General features: G+C 41.8%; 2 protein-coding genes across 2 annotated transcripts in view; both read left to right on the forward strand.

The window, feature by feature from the left end:
- LOC135562399 (unconventional myosin-VIIa-like) overlaps positions 1-5460 on the forward strand; it is a 32983-nt gene extending 27523 nt beyond the window's left edge. Inside the window, exons 10-14 of the mRNA XM_065004797.1 lie at positions 1106-1222; positions 1338-1438; positions 3263-3349; positions 4772-4837; positions 5061-5460. Of these exons, the coding sequence (XP_064860869.1) occupies positions 1106-1222; positions 1338-1438; positions 3263-3349; positions 4772-4837; positions 5061-5222 (533 nt within the window). The 3' untranslated portion in view covers positions 5223-5460. The remainder of the gene's footprint in view (positions 1-1105; positions 1223-1337; positions 1439-3262; positions 3350-4771; positions 4838-5060) is intronic.
- Positions 5461-6035: 575 nt separating this feature from the next.
- LOC115101209 (SH2 domain-containing protein 4B-like) lies at positions 6036-23666 on the forward strand. Its single transcript, XM_065004798.1, has 17 exons — positions 6036-6109; positions 6306-6417; positions 6833-6876; positions 7064-7129; positions 7334-7453; positions 14911-14996; positions 15170-15217; positions 15367-15414; positions 16641-16732; positions 17172-17282; positions 17546-17667; positions 18470-18663; positions 18966-19055; positions 19443-19608; positions 19758-20135; positions 21193-21265; positions 23347-23666. The coding sequence occupies exons 2-17, from the start codon at positions 6336-6338 to the stop codon at positions 23352-23354; spliced, it is 1728 nt and encodes a 575-aa protein (XP_064860870.1). The 5' UTR covers positions 6036-6109; positions 6306-6335; the 3' UTR covers positions 23355-23666.
- The last annotated feature ends 2869 nt before the right edge of the window (positions 23667-26535 follow it).

The following is a 26535-nucleotide window of genomic DNA, read 5'->3' on the forward strand; positions in this document are numbered from 1 at the left end:
TTAAATAAAGAAAAAATGGACATGCATATTATTGTTAGTTCTCCGTGTACATTTAAGGGCCAGTCGTGCTGCCCTCTTCTGAGTCAGTTGTAATTTTCCGATGTCCCTCTTTGTGGCACCTGACCACACGACTGAACAGTCAAGAGCCTTTAGGACCTGCCTTGTTGATATTGTTGTTAAAAAGACAGAGCAGCACTTTATTATGGACTGACTTCTGCCCATCTTAGCTACTATTGTTTTGACCATGACAGTTTACAATCCAGGATTACTCCTAGCAGTTTAGTCACCTCAACTTGCTCAATTTCCACATTTATTTATTACAATATGTAGTTGCGGTTTAGTGAATGATTTGTCCAAAATACAATGCTTTTAGTTTTTGAAATATTTAGGACTAACTTATTCCTTGCCACCCATTCCTAAACTAACTACAGCTCTTTAAGTGTTACAGTAATTTCAGTAGCTCATGTGTTGAGTCATCCGCATACATAGATACACTGGCTTTACTCAAGGCCAATGGTGTGTCATTAGTAAAGACTGAAAAAAGTAAGGGGCCTAGACAGTTGCCCTGGGGAATTCCTGATTCCACCTGGATTATGTTGGAGCGGCTTCCATTAAAGAACACCCTCTGTGTTCTGTTAGACAGAACTCTTTATCCACAATATAGCATGGGGTGTAAAGCCATAACACATACGTTTTTCTGTCAAAAGCCACACTGAAGTCTAACAGAACAGCTCCCACAATATTTTTTAACATAAATGTCTCTCAGCCAATCAGTCATTTGTCTAATGCCATGCTTGTTGAATGTCCTTCCCTATAAGCATGCCGAAAGTCTGTTGTCAATTTGTTTATAGTAAAATATAATTTTATCTGGTCAAGCATAGTTTTTTCTGAAAGTTTACTAAGGGTTGGTAACAGGCTGGTTGGTTGGCTATTTGAGCTAGTATTTTTGGTTAGCGGATTACTTTTGCTTCGTTCCTGGCCTGACTGCTTTAGCATCAATGGGAAAGAAAACAATAAACTGAAGCTCAAAATAGAAATACTATTAATCATGTTTTCAAGAGCACTTGACTCCGTTAATATGTTGTTGTTGTGTGTTTATCTACAGATGCCAGGGACTCCATTGCCAAAGTGGCTTATGGGAGAGTATTTGGCTGGATTGTCAGTAAAGTTAACGAACTGCTGGCTCCCAATGTTGACTTTGACGTTGAGCTGAATGAAATAGGTCCGTTTCAAGGGAAACTTTAAATGTAACAAAATTCCACAACTCTTTTTACATTTTCTTCTTCTCAACCAGAGATGTCAGATTGACCATTCTATTTTCTTGTTAAATAATACAGGTATCCTTGACATTTTCGGGTTTGAGAATTTTGCCGTGAACCGTTTTGAGCAGCTCTGCATCAACCTGGCCAATGAACAGCTGCAGTACTTCTTTAACCACGTAAGTGTAAATATCAGTGCACAAAGAAGTAGCCGTGTCATCTTGGGTCCCTTAGAAGTGATTCTCTATTGAAGTCCCCTAAAATGACAGCCTGTAGGGTTTGTTAACGTAAGTCCCAAACACTTAAAAGAAACACGTGGTCAGCTTGTCTCTTTATTTAGGATTAGTAGAGGAACAGGAATCCAAACATAATCTGCAATTGGTTCTGCTTTTTGAAATGGCTATAAATGCCTATTAGTGTCTCTTTTTTAAATGTTATTTTTCAGTGGAAGGCTTCAGAAAAACATGTAATTTTAGGTCAGCTGGCCTAGAGTACATACAGTGAGCTCCAAAAGTATTGGGACAGTGCATTGTTTTCTTGTTGTTGTTTTGGCTCTGTACTCCAGCACTTTGAATTTAAAATGATACAATGAATATTAGGTTAATGTGCAGACTATCAGCTACCATGATTATGGATAGTCCTGAATTACAAAGTTAGAGGCATAAATATCACCCCCCCCCCCCCCCCCAAAAAAAAAAAAAATGCTAACCTCCCCTGTTATTGTATTGGTGAGAGGTTAGCATGTCTTGGGGTTATGATATTTGTGCATCAGTAACTTTCTCACTCATCATTATTCACAATTCATTCAGGATTATCTGTAATCATGGTAGCATTCACATTAATGTAGACGTGTTTAGAAACATATTCTATTCTTATTTACAATAAGTGTCTCAAATGACACTACATGATTTACCATTCATTTCTATCAGGCACAAAATAATCTGAAACAACCAAAACAAACAACAAATGCATCCAACAAGTTTGTAGAGTCACAAGATTGATGTTATCATTGTGTGCTAGGAATATGGGACCAAATACTAAACTTTTGATACACATAAGTGAATTTGTACCAATACCTTAGTCCCCATGTTTTATGGGACCAATGTACAACAAGTGCTGTAATTCTGCACTTTAACCTCATAGTCATTATATCATCTTTATTTCAAAGTGCTAGAGTACAGAGCCAAAACAGCATGTGTCCCAATACTTTTGGAGCTCACTGTACTGTATGCATGGGATGCTGGAGTTAAAGAGAGTCTACTTGTACTAGTCACACTGCTGTGGACTACTCTCTGCTAGTACATTTACATTTAAGTCATTTAGCAGACGCTCTTATCCAGAGCGACTTACAAATTGGTGCATTCACCTTATGACATCCAGTGGAACAGCCACTACAATAGTGCATCTAAATTTTTTAAGGGGGGTGAGAAGGATTACTTTATCCTATTCCTTAAAGAGGTGGGGTTTCAGGTGTCTCCGGAAGGTGGTGATTGACTCCGCTGTCCTGGCGTCGTGAGGGAGTTTGTTCCACCATTGGGGGGCCAGAGCAGCGAACAGTTTTGACTGGGCTGAGCGGGAACTGTACTTCCTCAGTGGTAGGGAGGCGAGCAGGCCAGAGGTGGATGAACGCAGTGCCCTTGTTTGGGTGTAGGGCCTGATCAGAGCCTGGAGGTACTGAGGTGCCGTTCCTTTGGGGCCTGTCCATTTGAGCACTGAATACATTTGGGTCAAATGCCATAGGAATCTGCTTATGATGATTTAATGCTGTCGGATCACTAGATTACAACTGCATAGGGCTTCAGGGCTTCTGTTGGCGTTTTTGTGACTGAAGGCCACACACTATTGAATGTGCCATCTTCTCATGAAACGATTGGACAAAGCAGATTGATCCAATGATAGATGTTCCCCTGTGACCAAAGCTCTTGTGAAAGAAACTGGAAATACCTGCTGTCCTTTTGTTTTTAGTCATTCATGCGTCTTTGTATGCATTTGTCATCCTGCAGCACATCTTTCTGATGGAGCAGAATGAATACAAGGAAGAGGGCATCGAGTGGGAGACGATCTCCTTCAAAGACAACAAGCCTATCCTGGTAAAAAGACACAACCTACTTTTCCCCCCTCATCACTTACAGTAGTACTCTTTTTTTTTTTTCCTCATCACTTACAGTAGTACTCTTTTTTTCCCCCCATCACTTACAGAAGTACTCTTTCCCCCTCATCACTTACAGTAGTACTCTTTTTTCCCCCTTCACTTACAGTAGTACTCTTTCCCCTCATCACTTACAGTAGTACTCTTTTTTTCCCCCATCACTTACAGTAGTACTCTTTCCCCCTCATCACTTACAGTAGTACTCTTTTTCCCCCTCATCACTTACAGTAGTACTCTTTTTTTCCCCCTCATCACTTACAGTAGTACTCTTTTTTTCCCCCCATCACTTACAGTAGTACTCTTTCCCCCTCATCACTTACAGTAGTCACTCAGTAGTACTCTTTTTCCCCCATCACTTACAGTAGTACTCTTTCCCCCTCATCACTTACAGTAGTACTCTTTCCCCCTCATCACTTACAGTAGTACTCTTACAGTTTCTTTTTCCCCCTCATCACTTACAGTAGTACTCTTTTCTCTCAGCTCTTTTTTTTCCCCCATCACTTACAGTAGTACTCTTTCCCCCTCATCACTTACAGTAGTACTCTTTCCCCCTCATCACTTACAGCAGTACTCTTTCCCCCTCATCACTTACAGTAGTACTCTTTTTCTCTCAGCCTTTTTTGCATCCCCTTTTTACACCCTTTTCTCTATCACATACTTTTTTTGCTCTCCCTTTACCTCCCTTTCACTCTGTTTACCTCCCCCTCTCTCTCAGTAATAACACAAACAGGTTGTGTAAACCCACTGTGAGTCTGGCAGATATAAAAGAACGCAGACCCCAGGAAGGGGAAATGCTGACGGGGCAGTGTTCAGTCACATGCCAGTAGCTTAATAGGCACTTCAGCTTTCAGCCTGTGGCATCATCCTCTTGTCTATATAGAAACATCTGGTGTCATTTGGCAGAAAATAGTGTCCCTGTCTATGGCTGAAGGTATGAGTAGAGCCTGTCTGTAAGTTATGGGATAAGATGGACACATTAGGAGTTGTGGGAAGAATTCTAACTCAAGTTAGGATTGGACCTAGAGCGAGTAATGCACAACCTGGATCCACAGGTAATTTGCTGTGTACCCACTCTGTCCTAATGCCTACTGAGCACTATACAACTTCAAGAGCATTTTACAGTGTAGGGGCCCTAGTCAATAAAAACCTGGAAACCTTGTTAACCAATCTTCAGGAAAACAAAATATTATCCTTGTACTGTGAGAATTTTCTGTTTTAAAGTCATATGAAGTTGTGTACCATGTTTGTTTTACCCAGTTAACAATTGGTTAGATTAACCCAAATATGCATTTTCTCAATAGAATGTGTTTGTTTAGGTGTTTTTCCTTGTCTCATATACAACTAATGTGTGTCTCTCCCACAGGACCTGATCCTTACTAAACCTATTGGGATACTTTCTCTCCTGGACGAGCAGAGTGCCTTTCCTCAGGTACTGTAGTGGTCTCCATACACCCATACATCTCTGTATTAATCAGGGATGGGCTCAGTTCTATTTCAATTCCACTCAATTCAGAAAGTACACCAAATTACAGAATTTCATTGTACTTCATTGTACTTCCTGAATTGACTGGAATTGAAATGAAATTGACCCCAACCCTGATATAAATGTTTGTGTATTAATTCTAATCTCTTTTCCCTATTTGTCCCCTAAGGCATCAGACAGAGACTTTGTGGACAAGTTGAACAGTAAATTTAAAAGCAGCCCCCACTATGAGGTGGTCCGGAGTCACAGCCCCCTCTTCACTGTGGTTCACTATGCTGGGAAGGTGAGGTTACATACCTCCTTTATAATAGTACTTTATAATGCACTATGAGGTGGTCCGGAGTCACAGCCCCCTCTTCACTGTGGTTCACTATGCTGGGAAGGTGAGGTTACATACCTCCTTTATAATAGTACTTTATAATGCACTATGAGGTGGTCCGGAGTCACAGCCCCCTCTTCACTGTGGTTCACTATGCTGGGAAGGTGAGGTTACATACCTCCTTTATAATAGTACTTTATAATGCACTATGAGGTGGTCCGGAGTCACAGCCCCCTCTTCACTGTGGTTCACTATGCTGGGAAGGTGAGGTAACATACCTCCTCTATAATAGTACTTTATAATGCACTATGAGGTGGTCCGGAGTCACAGCCCCCCTGTGGTTCACTATGCTTCACTGTGGTCCGGAGTCACAGCCCCTCTTCACTACTATGCTGGGAAGGTGAGGTAACATACCTCCTCTATAATAGTACTTTATAATGCACTATGAGGTGGTCCGGAGTCACAGCCCCCTCTTCACTGTGGTTCACTATGCTGGGAAGGTGAGGTTACATACCTCCTTTATAATAGTACTTTATAATGCACTATGAGGTGGTCCGGAGTCACAGCCCCCTCTTCACTGTGGTTCGCTATGCTGGGAAGGTGAGGTTACATACCTCCTTTATAATAGTACTTTATAATGCACTATGAGGTGGTCCGGAGTCACAGCCCCCTCTTCACTGTGGTTCACTATGCTGGGAAGGTGAGGTTACATACCTCCTTTATAATAGTACTTTATAATGCACTATGAGGTGGTCCGGAGTCACAGCCCCCTCTTCACTGTGGTTCACTATGCTGGGAAGGTGAGGTTTACATACCTCCTTTATAATAGTACTTTATAATGCACTGAGGTGGTCCGGAGTCACAGCCCCCTCTTCACTGTGGTTCACTATGCTGGGAAGGTGAGGTTACATACCTCCTTTATAATAGTACTTTATAATGCACAATGAGTATTGATAGAGGCCATTTATAAGCTATTGTTTAGAACTACACTTATACTACATTATGACTGCATAATAACTAATTGAGTGTATTTATGAAGCATTGTAGATATGGACTTCAAATGAAGTGTAAGTGTTCTGTACTTCCTGTGTCCAGGTCCAGTATAATGGAGGAGGCTTCCTAGAGATGAACAGAGATACCATCCCAGCCAGCATCAGAGACCTCTTCATCAACAGTGTCACCCCTCTACTCAGTGTCCTTTTTGCAGGTACGTGAGGCCATCTGAATGTGTCTGTGTTCTACAGCTCTTCGTTTAGCCAGAAAGGAACCAGTCTATGGCTTTGTTTTTATTTCTGATGCAATCTCTTATTTGTCTTTTTGCACAGTGATTTGTTAAACTGTAGCTATTAAATCAGTTGTGTACACATGCTTGACATGAATCAGAGCTGATACACAATGACGTTTGCTGGTTCCCAATGAGAGCTTGTGGACAAATACACCTCTTAGTAAATGATGTAGTACGCATTAATAAATAATACATGCTTACTCTTATCTGAACACACCACCATAACATGTACAGCCTCTGGTTAGTTTGAGCATTGTTCTAGTTTAAAACATTGATCACAGTCTGTCTGGCATCTCATATCTAATATTCATATGATTTGTATTTGATGTATCTTCAGCCACAATCTCCAGGACAGGGACCTTGATGCCACGCAAAGCAAAGGTCGGCATTGTAGATCACAAGTCCAGTGATGTTTTTTATGACAGTTTCTGTAGAATGACAGTTTCTGTAGAATAATTATTGGTAACTAACAGCAAGGCCATATTTGGACCTTTCTTACAATACAAGTCAAAGGCATAAAGTGGATTTTTGGGCGGGGTTTAAAGTATGTTAATATTTTTTCCTTTAGGTCATGCAAAAGGCAGATGACAACTTTAACTCAACTAGGAAACAGTCGGTGGGGGCCCAGTTTAAGGTAAGATGGAAGTTGACTCTATATAGCACATCTGGCTTTATAAACTTCTTATTTCTGAGCATTTGGTTTCATAATGTCTGAGCACTAAGTATGAACCAAACTGAAAATCCTAAATATGCCTACCTATAGACTGGACTGCTGTAAATTAAAGATGCACAGATAAGTTAGTAATCTCCACAATGTGTATGTGTGTCTTCCTTGCAGCACTCTCTGGCTGTGCTGATGGAGAAGATGTTTGTGGCCAGTCCTCACTTTGTTCGCTGCATTAAACCTAACGGCAACAAGCTTCCTGACCAGGTGGACAACAAAAGGGTCATGGACCAGGTGAGAACCAATATATCATATCCTTTCAGATACTGCACTGTTCATATCTACCTTACACGGAAGATTAACCAGGTATCATCCAATGCTTTAGTATTTCCCCTAGCTACTGTAGATTACTTCCTGGGAAGGGTGCACAAGCCTACTGATACAACACCAGTACGTTTGTGCCCTCAACGTTTAACCCTTTGTCAGAATCATCTATGCTTTCAGAACGGTGCATAATTGTCAGTACTAAAAGTTATATCTATAACACAGTATAGATCCTAAGAATGTAGATTGAGTGAACTTCAGAGTCAGGGTTGTGTTCGATAGGCATGAAATGGAAGAAATCGCACTGAACTTGACCAATAATAAACGCGTGTTTTCCTTTTCCGTAGCTAAATGTTTTGCTCCGGTGTGTCCTAATGAACATTACTCAGTCCCCAGTATGGCAATCAGGGGTTGACTAAGCAGCAGCAGTAACAGGGTCTAGGTTAGGGCCGTAGGGGGACCGCCCTACCGTACCTCCTTGTCTGTCCAAAAAACATATTGAAATATCAATCTTTATTTGACGGAGACAAAGACTCATCAATCTCAGATAAAGCATCCGAGCCCATCTGTCTCAGTTTGTGTTGACCATGCATCTGATTCTGTCTGGACCAAAAGAGTATGGCATGTCATACTATTTCTACATATAATAAGACAGAGGGGTGCTGTTTCGCTCACTAAGATGCTTTCTCCGGTGAGAGTTTCAGCAGAGGGGAAGAGGCGAAGCAAGCGGGTGGGTTCGCTCGTGCCAAAATCTGTCCAGAATATTTTATGGGCATAATATGCAGACCTAAAGCTTGTCGCCTGCGTTCCCGCCTTTGGGACAACGTCTCCTATTTTTAGGGTGGAGACATGAGCATATTGTCGTTATATACAGAGCTCTGGTTTCAGACTCTTGTGAAAGGAAAGTTGGCAAGTGCACAGTGCACTGTTAGGATAATGGCTTCTGATGTTTTGCCAAAATTCTATAATTCCTACTGTCTAAATAAAAACATTCAAAGTACTTCCTCCAGAATGTGCTCAGTGGTCTCCTGACAATTCATGTGCCTTCATGGTTTCCTTATGGGTGTTGTTTGCCCTTTTGATTGTTCTTTTATTATTTTTTAAATGAATCAATTCCCCATTACATATGTCACCAGTAGGCCCAGTAAATATACTGTTAATCCTCATTCATTTGGTTAGTCATTTACTGTTCTCTTTCCCGGAGTGGAAAAATTGTTCGCAAAGTTCACAACCTGCTACGCTTGTGAGAAACACAGTGCCCATTTGGCAATGTATGTTTTCTGATTGTCTTAACTCACCGAGTCCACCACTAATAAGCTGAGTTTCTCACAAATGTTTTATTCACCTCACACAGTAACCTCACAACTTAACTTCTTTGAGACTGGGGGGCAGTATTGAGTAGCTTGGATGAAGATGCCCAGAGTAAACTGCCTGCTACTCAGGCCCAGTTGTGAATATATGCATATTATTAGTAGATTTGGATAGAAAACACTCTGAAGTTTCTGAAACTGTTTGAATGATGTCTGTGAGTATAACAAAACTCATGGCAGGCAAAAAACCTGAAGTTTGTAGTTTTTCAAGTCATTGCCTATTGAATATACAGTGTCTATGGGGTCATATTGCACTTCCTAAGGCTTCCACTAGATGTCAACAGTCTTTAGAACCTTGTTTGATGCTTCTACTGTATGGAGGTCTGGGTACCCATGGGTCTGGGTCTGCCAGAGTGCCATGAGCTGACCACGTGCGTTCACGTGAGAGGTAGCTTGCTTTCCACTGCATTTCTACAGACAAAGGAATTCTCCGGTTGAAACATTATTGAAGATTTGTGATAAAAACATCCAAAAGATTGATTCAATACTTCGTTTGACATGTTTCTACGGACTGTAACAGAACTGCTCGTGCCTCATGAATTTGGATTACTGGGCTAAACACGTGAACAAAAAGGAGGTATTTGGACATAAATGATGGACTTTATCGAACAAAACAAACATTTATTGTGGTACTAGGATTCCTTGGAGTGCATTCTGATGAAGATTATCAAAGGTAAGTAAATATTTATAATGCTATTTCTGACGTTGTTGACTCCACAACACGATGGATATCTGTATGGCTTGTTTTGTTGTCTGAGAGCTGTACTCAGATTATTGCGTGGTGTGCTTTTTCGGTAAAGGTTTTTTGAAATCTGACAGCGGTTGCATTAAGGAGAAGTGGATCTAAAATTCCATGCATAACACTTATCTTTTTTATATTTTTTTACCCCCTTTTTCTCCCCAATTTCGTGGTATCCAATTGTTAGTAGCTACTATCTTGTCTCATCTTTACAACTCCCGTACGGGCTCGGGAGAGACGAAGGTCGAAAGTCATGCGTTCTCCGATACACAACCCAACCAAGCCGCACTGCTTCTTAACACAGCGCGCATCCAACCCGGAAGCCAGCCGCACCAATGTGTTGGAGGAAACACCGTGCACCTGGCAACCTTGGTTAGCGCGCACTGCACCCGGCCCGCCACAGGAGTCGCTGGTGCACAATGAGACAAGGATATCCCTACCGGCCAAACCCTCCCTAACCCGGACAACGCTGGGCCAATTGTGCGTCGCCCCACAGACCTCCCAGTTGCGACATAGGTGAACCCAGAGTCTCTGGTGGCACAGCCCTTAACCACTGTGCCACCCGGGAGGCCCTAACACTTGTATCTTTTAGCAATGTTTATTATGAGTATTTCTGTAAATTGATGTGGCTCAAAATCACCGGATGTTTTGGAACTACTGAACGTAACGCGCCAATGTAAACTGAGATTTTTGGATATAAATATTAACTTTATCGAACAAAACATACATGTATTGTGTAACATGAACTCCTATGAGTGTCATCTGATGAAGATCATCAAAGGATAGTGATTAATTTTATCTCTATTTCTGCTTTTTGTGACTCTCTCTTTGGCTGGAAAAATGGCTGTGCTTTTCTGTGACTAGGTACTGACATAACATAATCATTTGGTGTGCTTTCGTCGTAAAGCCTTTTTGAAATCGGACACTGTGGCTGGATTTACAACAAGTTTATCTTTGAAATGGTATGAAATACTTGTATGTTTGAGGAATTTTAATTATGGGATTTCTGTTTTGAATTTGGTGCCCTGCACTTTCACTGGCTGTTGTTAAGGTGGGATGCTACCTTCCTGAATATCCTAGAGAGGTTAACATACTTTGCAAATGGATCAATGTGTCCATATGGCAGAGACTGGTGCTCTCGCCTTAGTTGAATTTATATATTTTTAAATTTTACTTCAGATTTGTATGATTAACCACGTGACAATGATTTTGAGAAACGAGAATGTTCTGTGAAAAAATGTGCACGCCTATTTAAATCAAAGGCCCGTCCAACGGATTCATTCTGCTGCCAGCCCTGGGACTAGGTACTAGGTTAGTGGGTCAGTGTGTGACTGTCTGATGATGTTCAGAGGAAGTGGATTTGGCCCCAGGGGAGGGTTAGTATAGCCCTGATGGCACAATGAAGCCAGTCAATACTCTGCCCTGTCAGTGAACACTGCTGTCTAGTCTGACACCAGGGGTCTTTCTTCCCTCCCCTCCTCGTCTGTAGTGCTTTTTAATTTGTTTGTCTAGGGCTGAACTGATAAAACAGTACAATGCAGTATTGGCGGGTGGGTGGACAATAGTCAAACTGGAACTATTGTTAATTAATTACTGTGAATAGTCTGTTAAAGCTGATTTTTAAGGTCTTTTTCATTACATATGTGGGTCATTCCACCAATACGGTGACTTTTGAGATGTGTAACTTGGTAAATATTATTTTTATTTCACAAAATGTTTACATTCTGTCATAAAGAGCACATGTTCAACTTCATTAAAAAAAAAACATTTTCCCATCTCGAGGTAAAAAAAAAAAGGAAGTGCCAAATGTAACAGGGTTGACTATTTTTAAATGATTAATAAATCCCCTTGTGACAGGGGGAATGGAAGCTTGGTGTGTGCAACAGGGAATAATTTTAAAGCATTTCTAGCCGGTCTGTCTATGGCACATATGTCAGAGTCAAGGCCCGCGGGCCACATCCGGCCCGCAAGAAGGTTTTTTACGGCCCCTGGGATGATCTTGATTTATTATTAGAACCGGCCCGCAGCAAGCCGGCAGCCCGCAGATCTTTTACACGCACCAATACTACATTTCCCACAATGCAAAGGTGACGCACCGAGCAGTAGGCTGCTTCATTTCAATATTTATTGGCACAGCAGTCGTCAGCATCACAGTAAAATTAACTTTCAGATACCCATCAAAAATGGCAAAACGGAAGGTGGATACTGAGAACCGGGGTTTCAAACAAGGTGGGAGTCGGAGTATATGTTCACGAAGGTAGCTGGAAAACCTGTGTGTCTTCTGTGTGGAGAAAGTGTGGCGGTACTGAAAGAGTATAATCTGAGACGACATTATGAAACGAAACACGCGGACAAAAACAAGAATATGGACATGGAACAAAGGCTACAAAAGGCAGAGGAATTAAAACGAGGCCTCAAATCTGGACAGGCTCTGTTCAAAAAGCCAAATCACAAGGCCAGGCTGCTGTCAAGGCACAGAAGAGATCGCTAAATCAGCCGGCCATTTACGGAGGGGGATTTCATCAAAAACTGCATGATTAAAGTTTGTGACGAAGTTTGCCCAGAAAAAGGCAACTCTTTTTAAATGTGAGTCTGAGCAGAAACACCATTGAGTAGACCAGTTGTCCATCAATCTAAAAGAGCAGCTTGTGAAAAAGGGAAAAGATTTTATTGCATATTCCTTGGCTGTGGATGAGAGCACCGACATTTCTGACATTGCCCAGTTCGGAGTGGACTCCAACCTAAGCGTGACAGAGGAGTTTTTGGCTTTACGTCCTATGCATGGCACAACTACGGGGCATGATTTGTATGAAGAGGTGTCAAGATGTGTAAATGAGATGGAGCTGCCTTGGGAAAAACGTGGGTTTGACAACCGACGGAGCACCTGCGATGTGTGGACACAGGAGCGGACTGGTGGCGAAGATACGGAAAAGATGCAAGAGGAAAACGCGACAGGTGAGCTGACAGCTTATCATTGTATCATACACCAGGAAGCTGTGCGGTAAAGCCTTGAAAATGGAGCATGTAATGAGCATCATCACGCACTTCTTTTCAGAGCCAAAGGTTTGAATCACCGCCAGTTCAAGGCATTTCTGACGGAGTTAGAAACGGAGCATGGTGATTTGCCTTATCACACAGAGGTGCGATGGCTAAGCCAGGGAAAGGTGCTTCAAAGATGGAGCTTTGAGGAGATTTGTCTGTTCTTGGACAGGGGAAAGACACAACACAACTCCGAGACGAAATGTTTCTGTGTGAAATGGCTTTTCTGTGTGACATTACGAGTCATCTGAATGCAATAAACTTGCAGCTGCAGGGGGGATCGTGTCATCTCTGATATGTACAGTACAGTGAAGGCATTTAAAACCAAACTGACTCTGTGGGAGACGCAATGCGGGAAAATTTGAGCCACTTTCCCAGCTGCCAGACCATAGCTCTCTAAGTGCGTTAGCAACAGTTGGCTGATAAAATAGGTATGCTTGCCGCTGATTCGACCCGATTTGCTGACTTTGAAGCACAAAAAAGCAGGTTGGAACTGTCGGTAACCCATTTGCTGTTGACGTGGAAAGCTCACCACCAAACCTCCAAATGGAGTTGATTGACCTCCAATGCAATGATGCACTGAGGGCAAAATATGCGGCAGTGGGTGCTGCGGAGTTGCCCGTTTCCTCCCGGCACAATGCCCCAGCTGCGCATCCAGGCTGCTCAAACGTTGTCTATGTTTTGTGAACAACTGTTTTCTTTGATGAACCTGAACAAAACATCACACAGAAGTCGACTTACTGCTGAACACCTCCACTCAATTCAGGATTTCTTCAGCTCAGAGCCTTACCCCGAACATTGATGAACTTGTGGAAAAGATGGGACACCACCAAGTATCACCCTCAACCTCAAACAAGTGAACATTACTGTGCAATCACATATTTAGAGTTTTTACCAGTTCAAGTTTAAAAGTTAAAGGTATTTGTTTTCACTGCAACTTCTCCTTAAACAAAGTGTTGTTTTTGATTAATAGATTTTTGCACTTTATTTTTTGTATTTCAATCCAATTATATTTTAAAAATATTTCAGTTGAGTGGATGATAGAAAATTGCTATTATTGTTTTTCTTTGAAAATTTGCCCACTTTTGCTAAAATAGAAAATATAGTCTACTGATGGTGCCTTGAATACCGGTTTCTTTCATTTAATGTTCATGTTATGGGGATATTTAATGGAAATTTGTCTTTTGTGTCTGTTGAAAATTAAAGATTACTGACAGAGCCATAAGAAAATATTGCTTTATTTATCTGATCATATTGTAATATATTTGTTAGGTTTTCAGTAGGTTCAATTAGGTTCACTAGACTATATGCGTCATTTAAAAAATTTTCAATGAACATTCGAACAGTCCGGCCCTCGTCTTGTAGCTGATTTTTTTATTTGGCCCTCCGTCCATTTGACTTTGACACCCCTGGTCTATGGGTAACAGGGTTGACGTGTTTTGCTGGGTCCACTCCGTTTACCTCCACAAAACACCAGGAAATGGCCAGGTAGAGTAGAACCAGCTCATCTGCTTTTACTGTATGATTTATTGAACTATTAAGTAATTATTTATAAAATAGTTTTACCATATTAAAATGAGAGTTCAGATGTAAATCAATCAATAATCACATGAAATAAGTAATAATCTTCAGAAATTACTTTGTTTATTATTATTTTTCAAAGCAACAAAATAACCAAGGCTTTACGATGATGAAACTTGGATACATGTTTGGGTTAAGTGGGTTAAAATCTTCCTGGAAGTGAAGATGGCTTCTTTAAATAAAATAATTTTAAAGGATGTTTTATTAATTTGTTGAATTCTCCATGTGGTCTATATTAAAGGACACTTCATTTAATATAACAGGCTTTTACAATTCAATATTGGTGCTCAATTTCTACTTAAAATATCAAAGGCATGCAAAAGGCACTATGTTTGTGGCACAACCCATGTATGTGGTTATAGGGGCATAATATACAGATTTTTACAATGTTCATCATTGAGATCTCTGTGCTGTAGATCTATTGCCCTCCATAAGTTAGACTAGTTAAAGACTAGTTCAAGACTAGCCAAAATAGTTATCATTCTGGAGCTGCTTGGTTTGTGGTTTGTGCGTTTTAAACAATAATCATCATAACGGTGCATTATGTTACATCGCCACCTGCTGTTCAGCCTTGAGATTACATTTAGTTTCAAATAAGTCCAGTAGGTCCCTAATATGGCCATCAGTAACACCTGATTCTGTTTGGTCTCTGTGGAACATATTCAAATGGTAACTAAGAATAATTAAATATTTTCCAGCTAAGATACAACGGCCTGCTGGAAACAATCAGGATACGAAGAGATGGCTTCTCCTGGCGACCCTCATTCAAAGAATTTGCTCAGAGGTGTGTGCGTGTGTGCGTGTGTGTGTGAATTTATATATTTTTATCAAACTTTGCATTCTTTGTATAATTTGTATTATTTGTATAATAATCTTGACCAACACAAACTTGTATGCATGATATTTCTGTACACGGCCGTTTTATTTTCGCTGCACCATGCTAAACTCTGTCTTCAGATATAACATTCTGCTGATCAAGCCAGATTTACCACTAACCAAGGAAAGGTATGTATAAGGACACTTGCTCTCATTCCAGCAATTTAAAAAAAGATGACATACATCAACGTCCATTTGAGGTATTAAACAGGTCTTTGTAGCTGTTTTTTGTTACATCTTATCAAATGTAACCTGTGTGGTTTGTGGGTCTTTTTCAGCTGCTTGTCCATCCTCAACACGACTGCGATACGTGGCTGGAAGTGTGGGTAAGTCTACAGTAGTTGCTTTTGTTGTGTTAAATTAATTGGCAATCGGTCCTAAAAGACTAACTTACTCCTGAATATTCCTGTATAAATATATATTGTTATAATATGTCCGTTCATCAAAGCATGTCATTCAGGCTATACTCATCAGATGTTTCATGCGTTTACGCTAGAGGTAATAGCGTTGATAAGATTTCAGTTTCAAGACATTTAGGTAGCTGCCTCCTAGATTCCAACATTCAATTTCAAGTCTTATAAAACTCAATCAGTCAAGTGAAAATCAGTCTGTCAAAAGCAGCTCATTCTTCAGATAACAGGTTACCGTTGTCATTGGCTTCAAATCAAATTTTATTTGTCACATACACATGATTAGCAGATGTTAATGCGAGTGTAGCAAAACGCTTGTGCTTCTAGTTCCGACAATGCAGTAATAACCAACGAGTAATCTAACCTAACAATTCCACAACTACTACCTTATACACACAAGTGTAAAGGGATAAAGAATATGTACATGAAGATGTATGAATGAGTGATGGTACAGAACGGCATAGGCAAGATGCAGTAAATGGTATAGAGTACAGTATACACATATGAGATGAGTAATGTAGGGTATGTAAACATTATATTAAGTGGCATTGTTTAAAGTGGCTAGTGATACATTTTTTTACATCAATTTCCATTATTAAAGTGAGCAGGAGTTGAGTCAGTATGTTGGCAGCAGCCACTCAATGTTAGTGATCTTTAACAGTCTGATGGCCTTGAGATAGAAGCTGTTTTTCAGTCTCTCGGTCCCAGCTTTGATGCACCTGTACTGACCTCGCCTTCTGGATGATAGCGGGGTGAACAGGCAGTGGCTCGTACTGGGAGGTCAGCTCAGTGGCTCGTACTGGGAGGTCAGCTCAGTGGCTCGTACTGGGAGGTCAGCTCAGTGGCTCGTACTGGGAGGTCAGCTCAGTGGCTCGTACTGGGAGGTCAGCTCAGGGTTTATATTGAGTCCAGGTCTTTATCTCAGTTACTCTTTCACCCTCTTGGTCCCCAGCTCCTGCTTTCTACTGCTGTGTTGTTCTTTAGAAATGTCCCAAAGTTATGAATGTGGATTAATGATTACTGGAGTTAAATGGTAATCTCCATCTTTCTCGACTATAACAGTGCGCTATGCAACAATTCCCCCTGCAAATAGTACTTAATATCTATGAACACTGTTCAAACATTCTCTCTCACTATGGCAGGTCGTCTCGTCTGTTCTTTAAGTACTGGCACCAGGAGGAGTTGTCCAGGCTGTTGGAGAGACTGGGCAAAGCCGCACTTGTCATCCAGAAAAGTGAGGGTCACTCATCAATAGTATCTGGAACATAGTCTCTCAAATGTCTGTCAAACAGCTTCATTGGCCTCTGTGATGTTACTGCTTTTAAACTCAGGCCTGAGGCTAGAAAACCTTGCAGGTAGGTAGATGACGTTGACATTGTTGAATCATGTCCCATCATGATGTATTTCAGACATTGCCATCAGCACCTTACTTGGTGTTTTAAGTGCTACCTGCAGTATTTGTTGCAACTCCCCACAACCCTGTAAGATGGATGATAGTTTCCCTGTTATACTGTCTGGTATCTTGATTTCAAGGCCTGTAATGACTGTTGTGTCATTTTGTGTCAGAATGTGATTCTTTTCCATGTCATTCAGTAGTAATGTAGTAATCTCTCTTCACTGTATCTCCCCCTCTGGCTCTCTGTTCACATTGTCTCTGTTTCTGTGTTCTGCAGACTACCTCTCTCTGCGCTACAGGAGGAAGTACCTGTCCCTACTGTTGGAGGTGAGCAGACAGAGGCAGGCTCAGAGAGAGAGGGAGGAGGAGCTAGAGGAGGAGAACAAGAGTAAGTAGAATAAATATCGCTTTCCTTTTCTCTGTTGCCCTCTCATCTCACTCTTGCTCACCTTCCCTCCAATCCCCTACTTGTTCTCTTTCTCCCTACCCACTGTTCTATTTTTGCTCTTGACCTCTTTACCCCTCTACATGCTTGTTGTCAAAGACATTTCTGTATGATGTCTTGAATATTTCAGCACTGTAAGGATCCTTGTCACTCAACATATGCAGCCCTATTAGTGCTGTATCAACAGTATTGTGTGTGTGTCTCAGGGCCCGTCTCTCCACCCGTGCCCCTACCCAGGAGGAAGAAGCCTCAGCCCCGGCCTCGCTCCATCATGCCCACAGCTGCCCACCTGGCCCCCGTCCCCCGGCCCCGCAACAAACAGTTTGAGGTGGGCCATATTGAAATGAATTTATTTTGGATAACGGACATACAAAAACAATGTGGATCCAGAGGGCATCACTTGAAAGTATTATTTAAAATGCTTGTTTCCAAAGTGGTCCTCGATGGTACATTTCTACACTCAAGACCCTGGTAACCTTTAATTAATTTGAAACAGTGAAAAGTAATTTTCACAAAGTAATCTCATGTTTAGTCTCTCGATCTCTGGTGCTAGCTAGCCCATAGACAGCATGTTAGTTGAAACCTGCTATTGACTGATCTTGTACCCTTCGACAATCGCCCTCCCACACTTTCCTCTGACATCCCCTCCTACTCTCTGATGACTAAGGCCTAGATTCAATCAAATCAAGCGTTGGAGTTGTCCAATAGGTGAGCTGCTGCTCTTCATCATTGTCATAAAGCCCAAAGTGTCCCACTCACGTTAGAAGTTCAGAACGGGAAAGTGTAGGCTATATAGAAATAAAGACACTCAAATCATTAAACTAAATAATGAGGATCTATATCATCCTAATGGAGGTGTAGATTACATCTCACATTCCAGTGTTCCAACTTGTAAAGACGGCTGTATGGGATTTCTCTTATTACGATTCCATGTAGCCAATGGCAATGTCCGCTTTAGGTATAATTCTAGGAGCTGCTTATATGGATTGGTCAGCTGTAACACAGTTCCGACACCGCCAAAACAACCACTATGCGGATGTTGGTTAATGAGATCTGATTGAATAGAACCCTAAACTGAGCCTTAAACTACCCTAAGATTGACCCTATACGGTTCCCTCGGTCTCTCCCAGGCCACTCCCTTTGACAACCTGGAGGTGCACAGTGAGCTGGCTGAGCTGATGGGCCAGGTGGGAGGAGAGGAGCGGGCCAGGGAGAGGAGCAAGAAGAGAAGGGACAACATCCGCTGGTTCAAGGAGACGCAGGCCCGCAAGGTGGTCCGCAACGGTGCCTTTCCCTGCTGGTTCCATGGCATGATAACACGTAGGTCAGTAAGACAGGACGATACACACACACACACAGCATATGTTTTACCATCCTTGTGGGGACCTAAAATTGATTGACATTAAAAATCCTATTTTCCAAACTTTAAACCTAACCCTAATTGTAACCCAAACTCCTAAGCCTAAAATAGCCTTTTCCTCATGGGGACCTGTAAAATGTCCCCACGAGGGAGAATTGCCCTTGTTTTACTGTCCAGTACCAACGAGGATAGTAATACACACTTCAGACTTAATTCTGTCAGATTTCAGGGTGGTTTTAAACGCACTGTGTATGTCTCCTCTCCAGACAAGCGGAGGATCTGATGACAGACAAGCCTGTAGGCTGCTTCCTGATTCGTGTAGGACAGAGCCGGGAGGGCTACACACTAACATACAAGTAAGACTACGGATGACAATCTGGATCCAAATGACCTTCCCCTACTGGGTCTGGTTCTCATCACATTAGATCAGTGGTCACCTTGAGGAAGGGTGCAGTTAAGTGTATTTGAAAGGGGTTGATAGACTAGTAGAAACAAGAACAGAAGACAGGGTTGTGTTCAGCAGGCAGTAAACGTTTTGATATAGATGTGGAATGGGGAGGTACTAACTGAACTTGTCCCCATTAGAGGGATTTTTGTTTTTCGTTCAATTGTTTTACTACAGTGTGCTGAAAACGACCCGGCGCTATAGCGTGAGATATAAGATATAAGACATTAAACCCCTAACTCCTGTCTGACCGATATGTACCCGTTACCCTCTGTCCTCTCCATCTATCCGATGTCAGGGGGGCAAACCGCTGTAGGCACTACATGATTGAGATGCAGTCCAACGGGAAGTATGTGATCCTAGGGGAGGATAAAGCCCACCCCTCCCTGCCTGACCTGGTGCAGCACCACAGCCGGGTGGGCATCAAGCCCTTCAACGAGCTGCTCACCACCTCCTGTGGACAGGTCAGCACATGCACCCCTTTAGGGTCTGGCTCCTGTGGAATTTACTCACTGTTGGCACAGGCTCTGGCAGGACCTGTGTGTAATACTGTACATTAAGAATGGATAATCAAACATTTTATGCACTAATGTTATTCTGTCTGATGTTCCAGACATGTGACCACAATACAGACTATGAGGACTTGAAGTGCCTGGATCACCTGGCCGTGGTTGACCGCAGGAGCACCGTGTCTGGGGAAGAGGAGGGCGAGTTGAGCCCGGATCAGGTCCACCTTGAGTTCCAGCAGCTCTTCCTGCCTCCGGGGCAGAACCCCGCCCTGGAGGCCCAGAGACCCCCTGTCCTCAGGCGGATATCTGACCGCAGACACCGGGCCGAGGCTGAAGGAGGAGGGGAGGCCCTGGGAGGGAAGCTCAGAGATGGGGAGAGAGGAAGAGCGTGGGGAGATGAGCGGGACCGCAAGAGCAGGCCTTTTCCCCGGTTGTATCCTTCCATCCGATTGGCTATGAGGGAGATCCAGCAGATCCAACAGGTGAGAGGAAAGGGAAGAGGGTGGATAGATGGGAGACTTAATATGTTCAATGATAAGGTGATTGGACATATAGTTTAGACTTTAATGACCTATGTATTAAAGGGATACTTCAGGATTTTGACAATGAAGCCCTTCCATCTACTTCCCTAGAGTCTGATTAACTCGTGGAAAACATTTTTATGTCTCTGCACAGAGACATGAAAATGGTATCCAAGAGTTCAACTGACTCTGGGGAAGTCTATAAAGGACTCCGTTGCCAAAATCCCGAAGTATCCTTTTAATGCTGGATCCAGTCAGTCATAATTTCTCAGTTTCAGCTAATTTCTCAATAAAATTACACAAACATCTTCTTGGAATGTCAGGGTCTATATAACTGGCTGGGCACATCTGGTCTATCGCTAGAACTGGGTCAGTTACATCTGCGTATAGATGGCAGTCAGTATATGGTGTTAAACCATTAAAATAGCTACACTGTAGGCCTATTCTTTCAAACTTGTCATGACGCAACATACTACTTCATTATTCACTATTATCAAATGGGCTTTTTGAATTTATACAATGTAAGTTGAACCCTGTCTTTGTTTTCTTCCAACCCAGATCATAGGTTGAACCCTGTCTTTGTTTTCTTCCAACCCAGATCATAGGTTGAACCCTGTCTTTGTTTTCTTCCAACCCAGATCATAGGTTGAACCCTGTCTTTGTTTTCTTCCAACCCAGATCATAGGTTGAACCCTGTCTTTGTTTTCTTCCAACCCAGATCATAGGTTGAACCCTGTCTTTGTTTTCTTCCAACCCAGATCATAGGTTGAACCCCGTCTTTGTTTTCTTCCAACCCAGATCATAGGTTGAACCCCGTCTTTGTTTTCTTCCAACCCAGATCATTTCAGAACCTCAGAGTTGATTTTAGGATCCAACTTTTATGCTGAACCATGATTATCTGAATACATAGCCAAACTGACACAATTCATGCTGGAGTACTGTGCCCCGAGTGTTCATTAATCTGCATTAATAAAGAATTGTGGATGCATTTGTGATATTTTCTGTCTTGTGTCTGCAGCACTTTTCAGATGTCCAGGAACAGAGCCCCGCCGTCTCTCACAGTACACCCAAGCCCTCCTGGAGGAGGACAGGTAGGTCATAGTAGCTACGCGCATACCCCGCCCACCTGAGGATCTGTGTTTTTCAGCCGTCTGTTTCCTCTGTGGGGTGCAGAATCCACTTGTCACGTAAACCTTGCTGAATTGATTGCTTTCATTTTAGTCCTGCGACTAAAATGTCGCAGGACTAAAATTAAATGATATAATGTTACGATCGCGGAAATGTTTGTAATGACCTGTCAAACACACCCCGGTAATGGCTGAAATGGGCTCAATGGAATGCGTTGTCTTCCCGTTGCATCGAGAAAAATGCTAAAAAAAAGCTTAGTTGGAGATTTAACACATCTCGACACTTACATCACAAGAAAGAGAAGAAAGAACTTTATTTTGATGGATGTACATTTTTTTCACTAATTAAAAAAAATACAAATTGTACAGTTGAAATATTTACAAACTAGAAGCGCTGATATAAAAGCAACTGCTGAAAATGAACGCAAATTATAGTGATATTGTGTCTGATCTCGCAAACCATGTAAATGATGTATAGATACGCTTGGCTCTAGATTATGCCTGTTGATTTTCAAGAGGGTATCCTGCTATTGACACTTGTTTAATTATGCAACAGAACGTGACAACGGTAATTAGTGAGGCAGTCTAGGCCGTGCAGGTGGGCCTAAACAGAGCACGGTTTTGGTGGTTGCTGCCCTGTTCCACCCCATTGTTAATATATTCATATATGCAAATATACCCAGTGCATTTATACAAATGAGGCACATATAATTTTCTTTAGTTTAACTTCTTGACACACTTATCCCGTTAGCGGGATCATTTTCATCAACACCTGCTGAATTGCAGAGCGCCAAATTCGAAAGAAATTACTAAAAATATTTAATATTCATGAAATCGCAAATAGCAAAACACAGTTTAGCTTGTTGTTAATCCACCTGGCGTGTCAGATTTCAATACTGCTTTCGGCGAAAGCATAACAAGCGTTTATGTAAGAACATCTCTCTCAGTAGACAATATTACAAACAGCTAGCAGCCAAGTAGATTGGTCACGAAAGTCAGAAAAGCAATAAATTAAATCGCTTTAATGATCTTCATATCCAAAATACCTCCATTTGTTTGGCGCATTATGTTCAGAAATCCACAGGCTCAAGCGGTCACGACATCGCAGACGAAAATTCCAATAGTATCCGTAATGTCCACAGAAACATGTCAAATGTTTTTTTATAATCAATCCTCAGGTTGTTTTTAAAATATATAACCGATAATATATCAACCGGGACTGTAGCTTTTTCAATAGGAGAGGGAGAGACAATGGCTGCCCCACTCTGTTGCGCAAGCAAAACTCTGCGAACACCCAGCTATCCACTGACGCGATGTGATCTTTCTCGCTCATATTTCAAAATAAAAGCCTTAAACTATGTCTAAAGACTGTTGACACCTTGAAGAAGCCATAGGAATCTGGTTGATATCCCTTTAAATGGAAACAAGGCATCCAATGGAACCGAGAGCTTTCAGGAAAAACAGCACTTCCTTGTTGGATTTTCCTCAGGTTTTCGCCTGCAATATCAGTTCTGTTATACTCACAGACAATATTTTGACAGTTTTGGAAACTTTAGAGTGTTTTCTATCCTAATCTGAATTATATGCATATTCTAGTTTCTGGGCCTGAGAAATAGGCTGTTTCAAATGGGTACGTTTTATAGCCAAAAACGAAAATCCTGCCCCCTACACTCAAGAAGTTAACACAACATATTAAAAAAAAAAAAACATACCTAATAGTATTATATATTTTCTATATAGAAGTGCATTCTAAGAAAAGAGAAGTGTAATTTGAATTCCCACCAAAATCCCTGAACTTTGTGCTATAATTCAGTCAACATCTGATTAGTTTTTAAAATGTAAACCATTGTCCAACTGTTGTATTTATTAGAATTGTTTTTAAAACCTTTTAACAATTTATATGCATGTTTCTAGTCATAGTTCTGGCCAGCATGGCTCAACAAGGCATTGTGCAATATATTGTGTCCAGACATGTCTTTGTCGTGTAGAATATTTAGCTAAGCAGTGATTTAAACTGACTTATGCTATTTTTGTTTCTGTTGCAGATTCATAACCCATGTGATGGAGTTCATTCAAAGCTGCTATTTGTTGTTTTTGCCTATCTGAATGAGTTAACTGGACCTTATTCTGTCAAGCGTTAACCAGGTTTTTATAAACAAATTGTAAGGAGATACTTCCTTGTTTTACTAGTGTTTTATTTAGTCACAATTTTAATATAAATTTGTTTACGTTTCTGAATATTGTTTTATGTGTGTATGTAAATTATTCAGTGGGAATTTTACATTCACTGTTTTACTGAATGTGTTTTTTACATTTTAGATATCTGGTTGTGCAAGTTTTTTTTCTTCATAATAATAAAATCTGCAGTCAAAAAAGCTTAGGCCACGGCCATGTATTCCTCCTTTAGTTTCACCGTATCAGTCATCATTGAGTTATTTTTTTAACAGTTAAATAATCATCCAATATGCTTGCAGACCTGTGCAGAGGAGTGGTTTGGACTTCAACAGATATTACTAGCAGCCAGTGATATCCAGAGTAGTAGACAGATCACAGCCCAGTTTTCCAAAAGCATCTTATAATCATATGACCTATGGTTCTAACGATGAATTTATTAGCCTTAAGATGCTTTTGGACACCGGGCCCAAAACCAGAGGCCTCTATCAAAAAGCCATGTTGTCATGGGCAGTGCCATTGAGGGCTTCCACCATTTTAATGTAGCCAACTGGGTGGGACTTCCAACTTCATTGTTTGATCCCTCCTGGTGATTCTGTTGGAGTCCGGGTCATCAGGAGCGATCAGCCAATCATTAAGAAGAAAATTAACTACTTCAAAATAGAGTACTTTATTAATCTGAGTCCATCTTTTGGTGCTGTCACACTATAATGACACCGATACAAAGATGAGTCCTCAACCTCTATGATCAGAACAGGGAAACAGGAGTCACTGGGCCATAGATCTAAATCGACCAGATTGGACAGGGCCATAGATCTGAATCGACCATACACTGTAGGACTCCAAATCTCTGATGGATCTCAGGGTTCTGGCTCTCGCACTGTCTCACCGTCTACTCCATCCAGGGTAATGTGATGCTGCTGTGAAACTGTTATGGATATACGTTGTGCACAACTCATGGATGTCAGAAAATGATTCGAGACGGACATCGCAGTGGGAAAGTGCTAAATGAGCGAACTTGTTGAGTGAAATTAATGAAGATCACCTGACTGAGGAAAATATTGCAGTGGTTAAGGATAATATTGAAGTGAGTGACAATCAGGAGCCCATTGAGAAACAAGAAATGGCTGGAATTGTCGGAATCATTGGACAGTTTGATAAAAGTATTGAGCAGTGGAACTCCTATACATAATGGTTAGAATCTTTTGTTTTTGCAAATGACATTGAGGACAAAATGGTGCCTACATTTTTTTTTGTGTGATCGGGCCAAACATTTAATTTACTACGCAGCCTGCTACAGCCAGACAGAACAGGTAAAATGACGTATGGTGATATTGTGGGAATCATGAAAGGAGACTTCACCAAAACCACTAGTTGCTGAAAGGTTTAGGTTCCAAAGAAGAAATCAGAAATGGGGAGAATCAGTGACAATGTTTGCTGCTGTGTTAATTTAACTCACAATGCTCTGATAGATTATTTATGTCCTAAATTACACCATTAGAGACAGACTAGTATGTGGCATACGGAGTGAAGCCACACAAGAGACTGTTAACAGAAAGGATTCTGACCTTGGCAAAGGCCATAGAAGTAAGTGTTTCCATGGAACCTGAGAGGCTCAGGAAATTGCACAGAGCTGCTACATTTTTCACCACCACCATAGGCACTGTTCCAAAGAATGCCAAGGTAGCCTGTTTAAATTACTATCGCCCCATAGCACTCACATCTAGCAATGAAATGCTTTGAAGTGTTCATGGCTCACATCAACACTATCAATCCCAGATACCCTGGACCCACTCCAAATCGCCCCCCCCCCAACAACAGATCACGAAATCCCTATTGCACTCCACACTGCCCTCTCCCACCTGCAGCTCCGTCTGCAACTGGCTTCTGGACTTCCTGACAGGCCGTCCCCAGGGGTTGAGGGTAGGCAACAACACATCCGCCATGCTGACCAGGGGGCCCCTCAAAGGGTTGCGTGCTTAGTCCCTTCCTGTACTCCCTGCTCGCGCACGACTCCAACCCCATTAAGTTTGCTGACAACACGACGGTGGTCGGCATGATCACCAACGATGATGAGACAGCCTATAGGGATGAGGTCAATAACCTGGCAGTGTGGTGCTAGGACAACGTCGGGAAGACAAAGATTGTGGACTACAGGAAACGGAGAGCCGAGCACACCTGCATCCACATCGACAGGACTGTAGTGGAGCGGGTCGAGAGCTTTGAATTCCTGTGTCCAGATCACGGAGGAATTAACTTTGTCCACACACACCAACACGGGGCTGAAAAGATTTGACGTGGGTCTTCAGATCGTCAAAAAGTTGTACAGCTGCACCATTGACAGAATCTTGACTGGCTGCATCACCGCTTGGTATGGCAACTGCTTGGCACCTGACCGCAAGGCGCTACAGAGGATAAAGCATACGGCCCAGTACGTCACTGGGGCCGAGCTCACTGCCATCCAGAACCTCTATACCAGGTGGTGTCAGAGGAAGGCCCTAAAAATTGTCAAAGACTCCAGTCACCCTAGTCATGGACTGTTCTTTCTGCTATAGCACGGCAAGTGGTACCGATGCACCAAGTCTGGAGCCAAGGGGGCCCTGAACAGCTTCTACCCCAGGCTATAAGACTGCTAAATAGTTAGCCAAATACCTACTTGGACTATCTGCATTGACCCCCTTTGCACTAACTCTTTTGACTCATCACATACACTGCTGCTACTGTTCAAAAGTTTGGGGTCACTTAAAGTCCTCGTTTTTGAAAGAAAACCATTTTTGTTGTCCATTTAAAATAACATCAAATTGATCAGAAATACAGTGAAGACATTGTTAATGTTGTAAATGACTATTGTGGCTGGAAACGGCTGATTTTTAATGGAATATCTACATTGGCGTACAGAAGTCCATTATCAGCAACCATCACTCCTGTGTTCCAATGGCACATTGTGTTAGCTAATCCAAATGTATAATTTTAAAAGACTAATTGATCATTATAAAACCATTTTACAATTGTTAGCACAGCTAAAACCTGTTGTGCTGATTTAAAGAAGCAATAAAACTGGC

This window comes from Oncorhynchus nerka, linkage group LG19 (genome assembly GCF_034236695.1).
Source record: "Oncorhynchus nerka isolate Pitt River linkage group LG19, Oner_Uvic_2.0, whole genome shotgun sequence".
NCBI classification, from domain to species: domain Eukaryota; kingdom Metazoa; phylum Chordata; class Actinopteri; order Salmoniformes; family Salmonidae; genus Oncorhynchus; species Oncorhynchus nerka.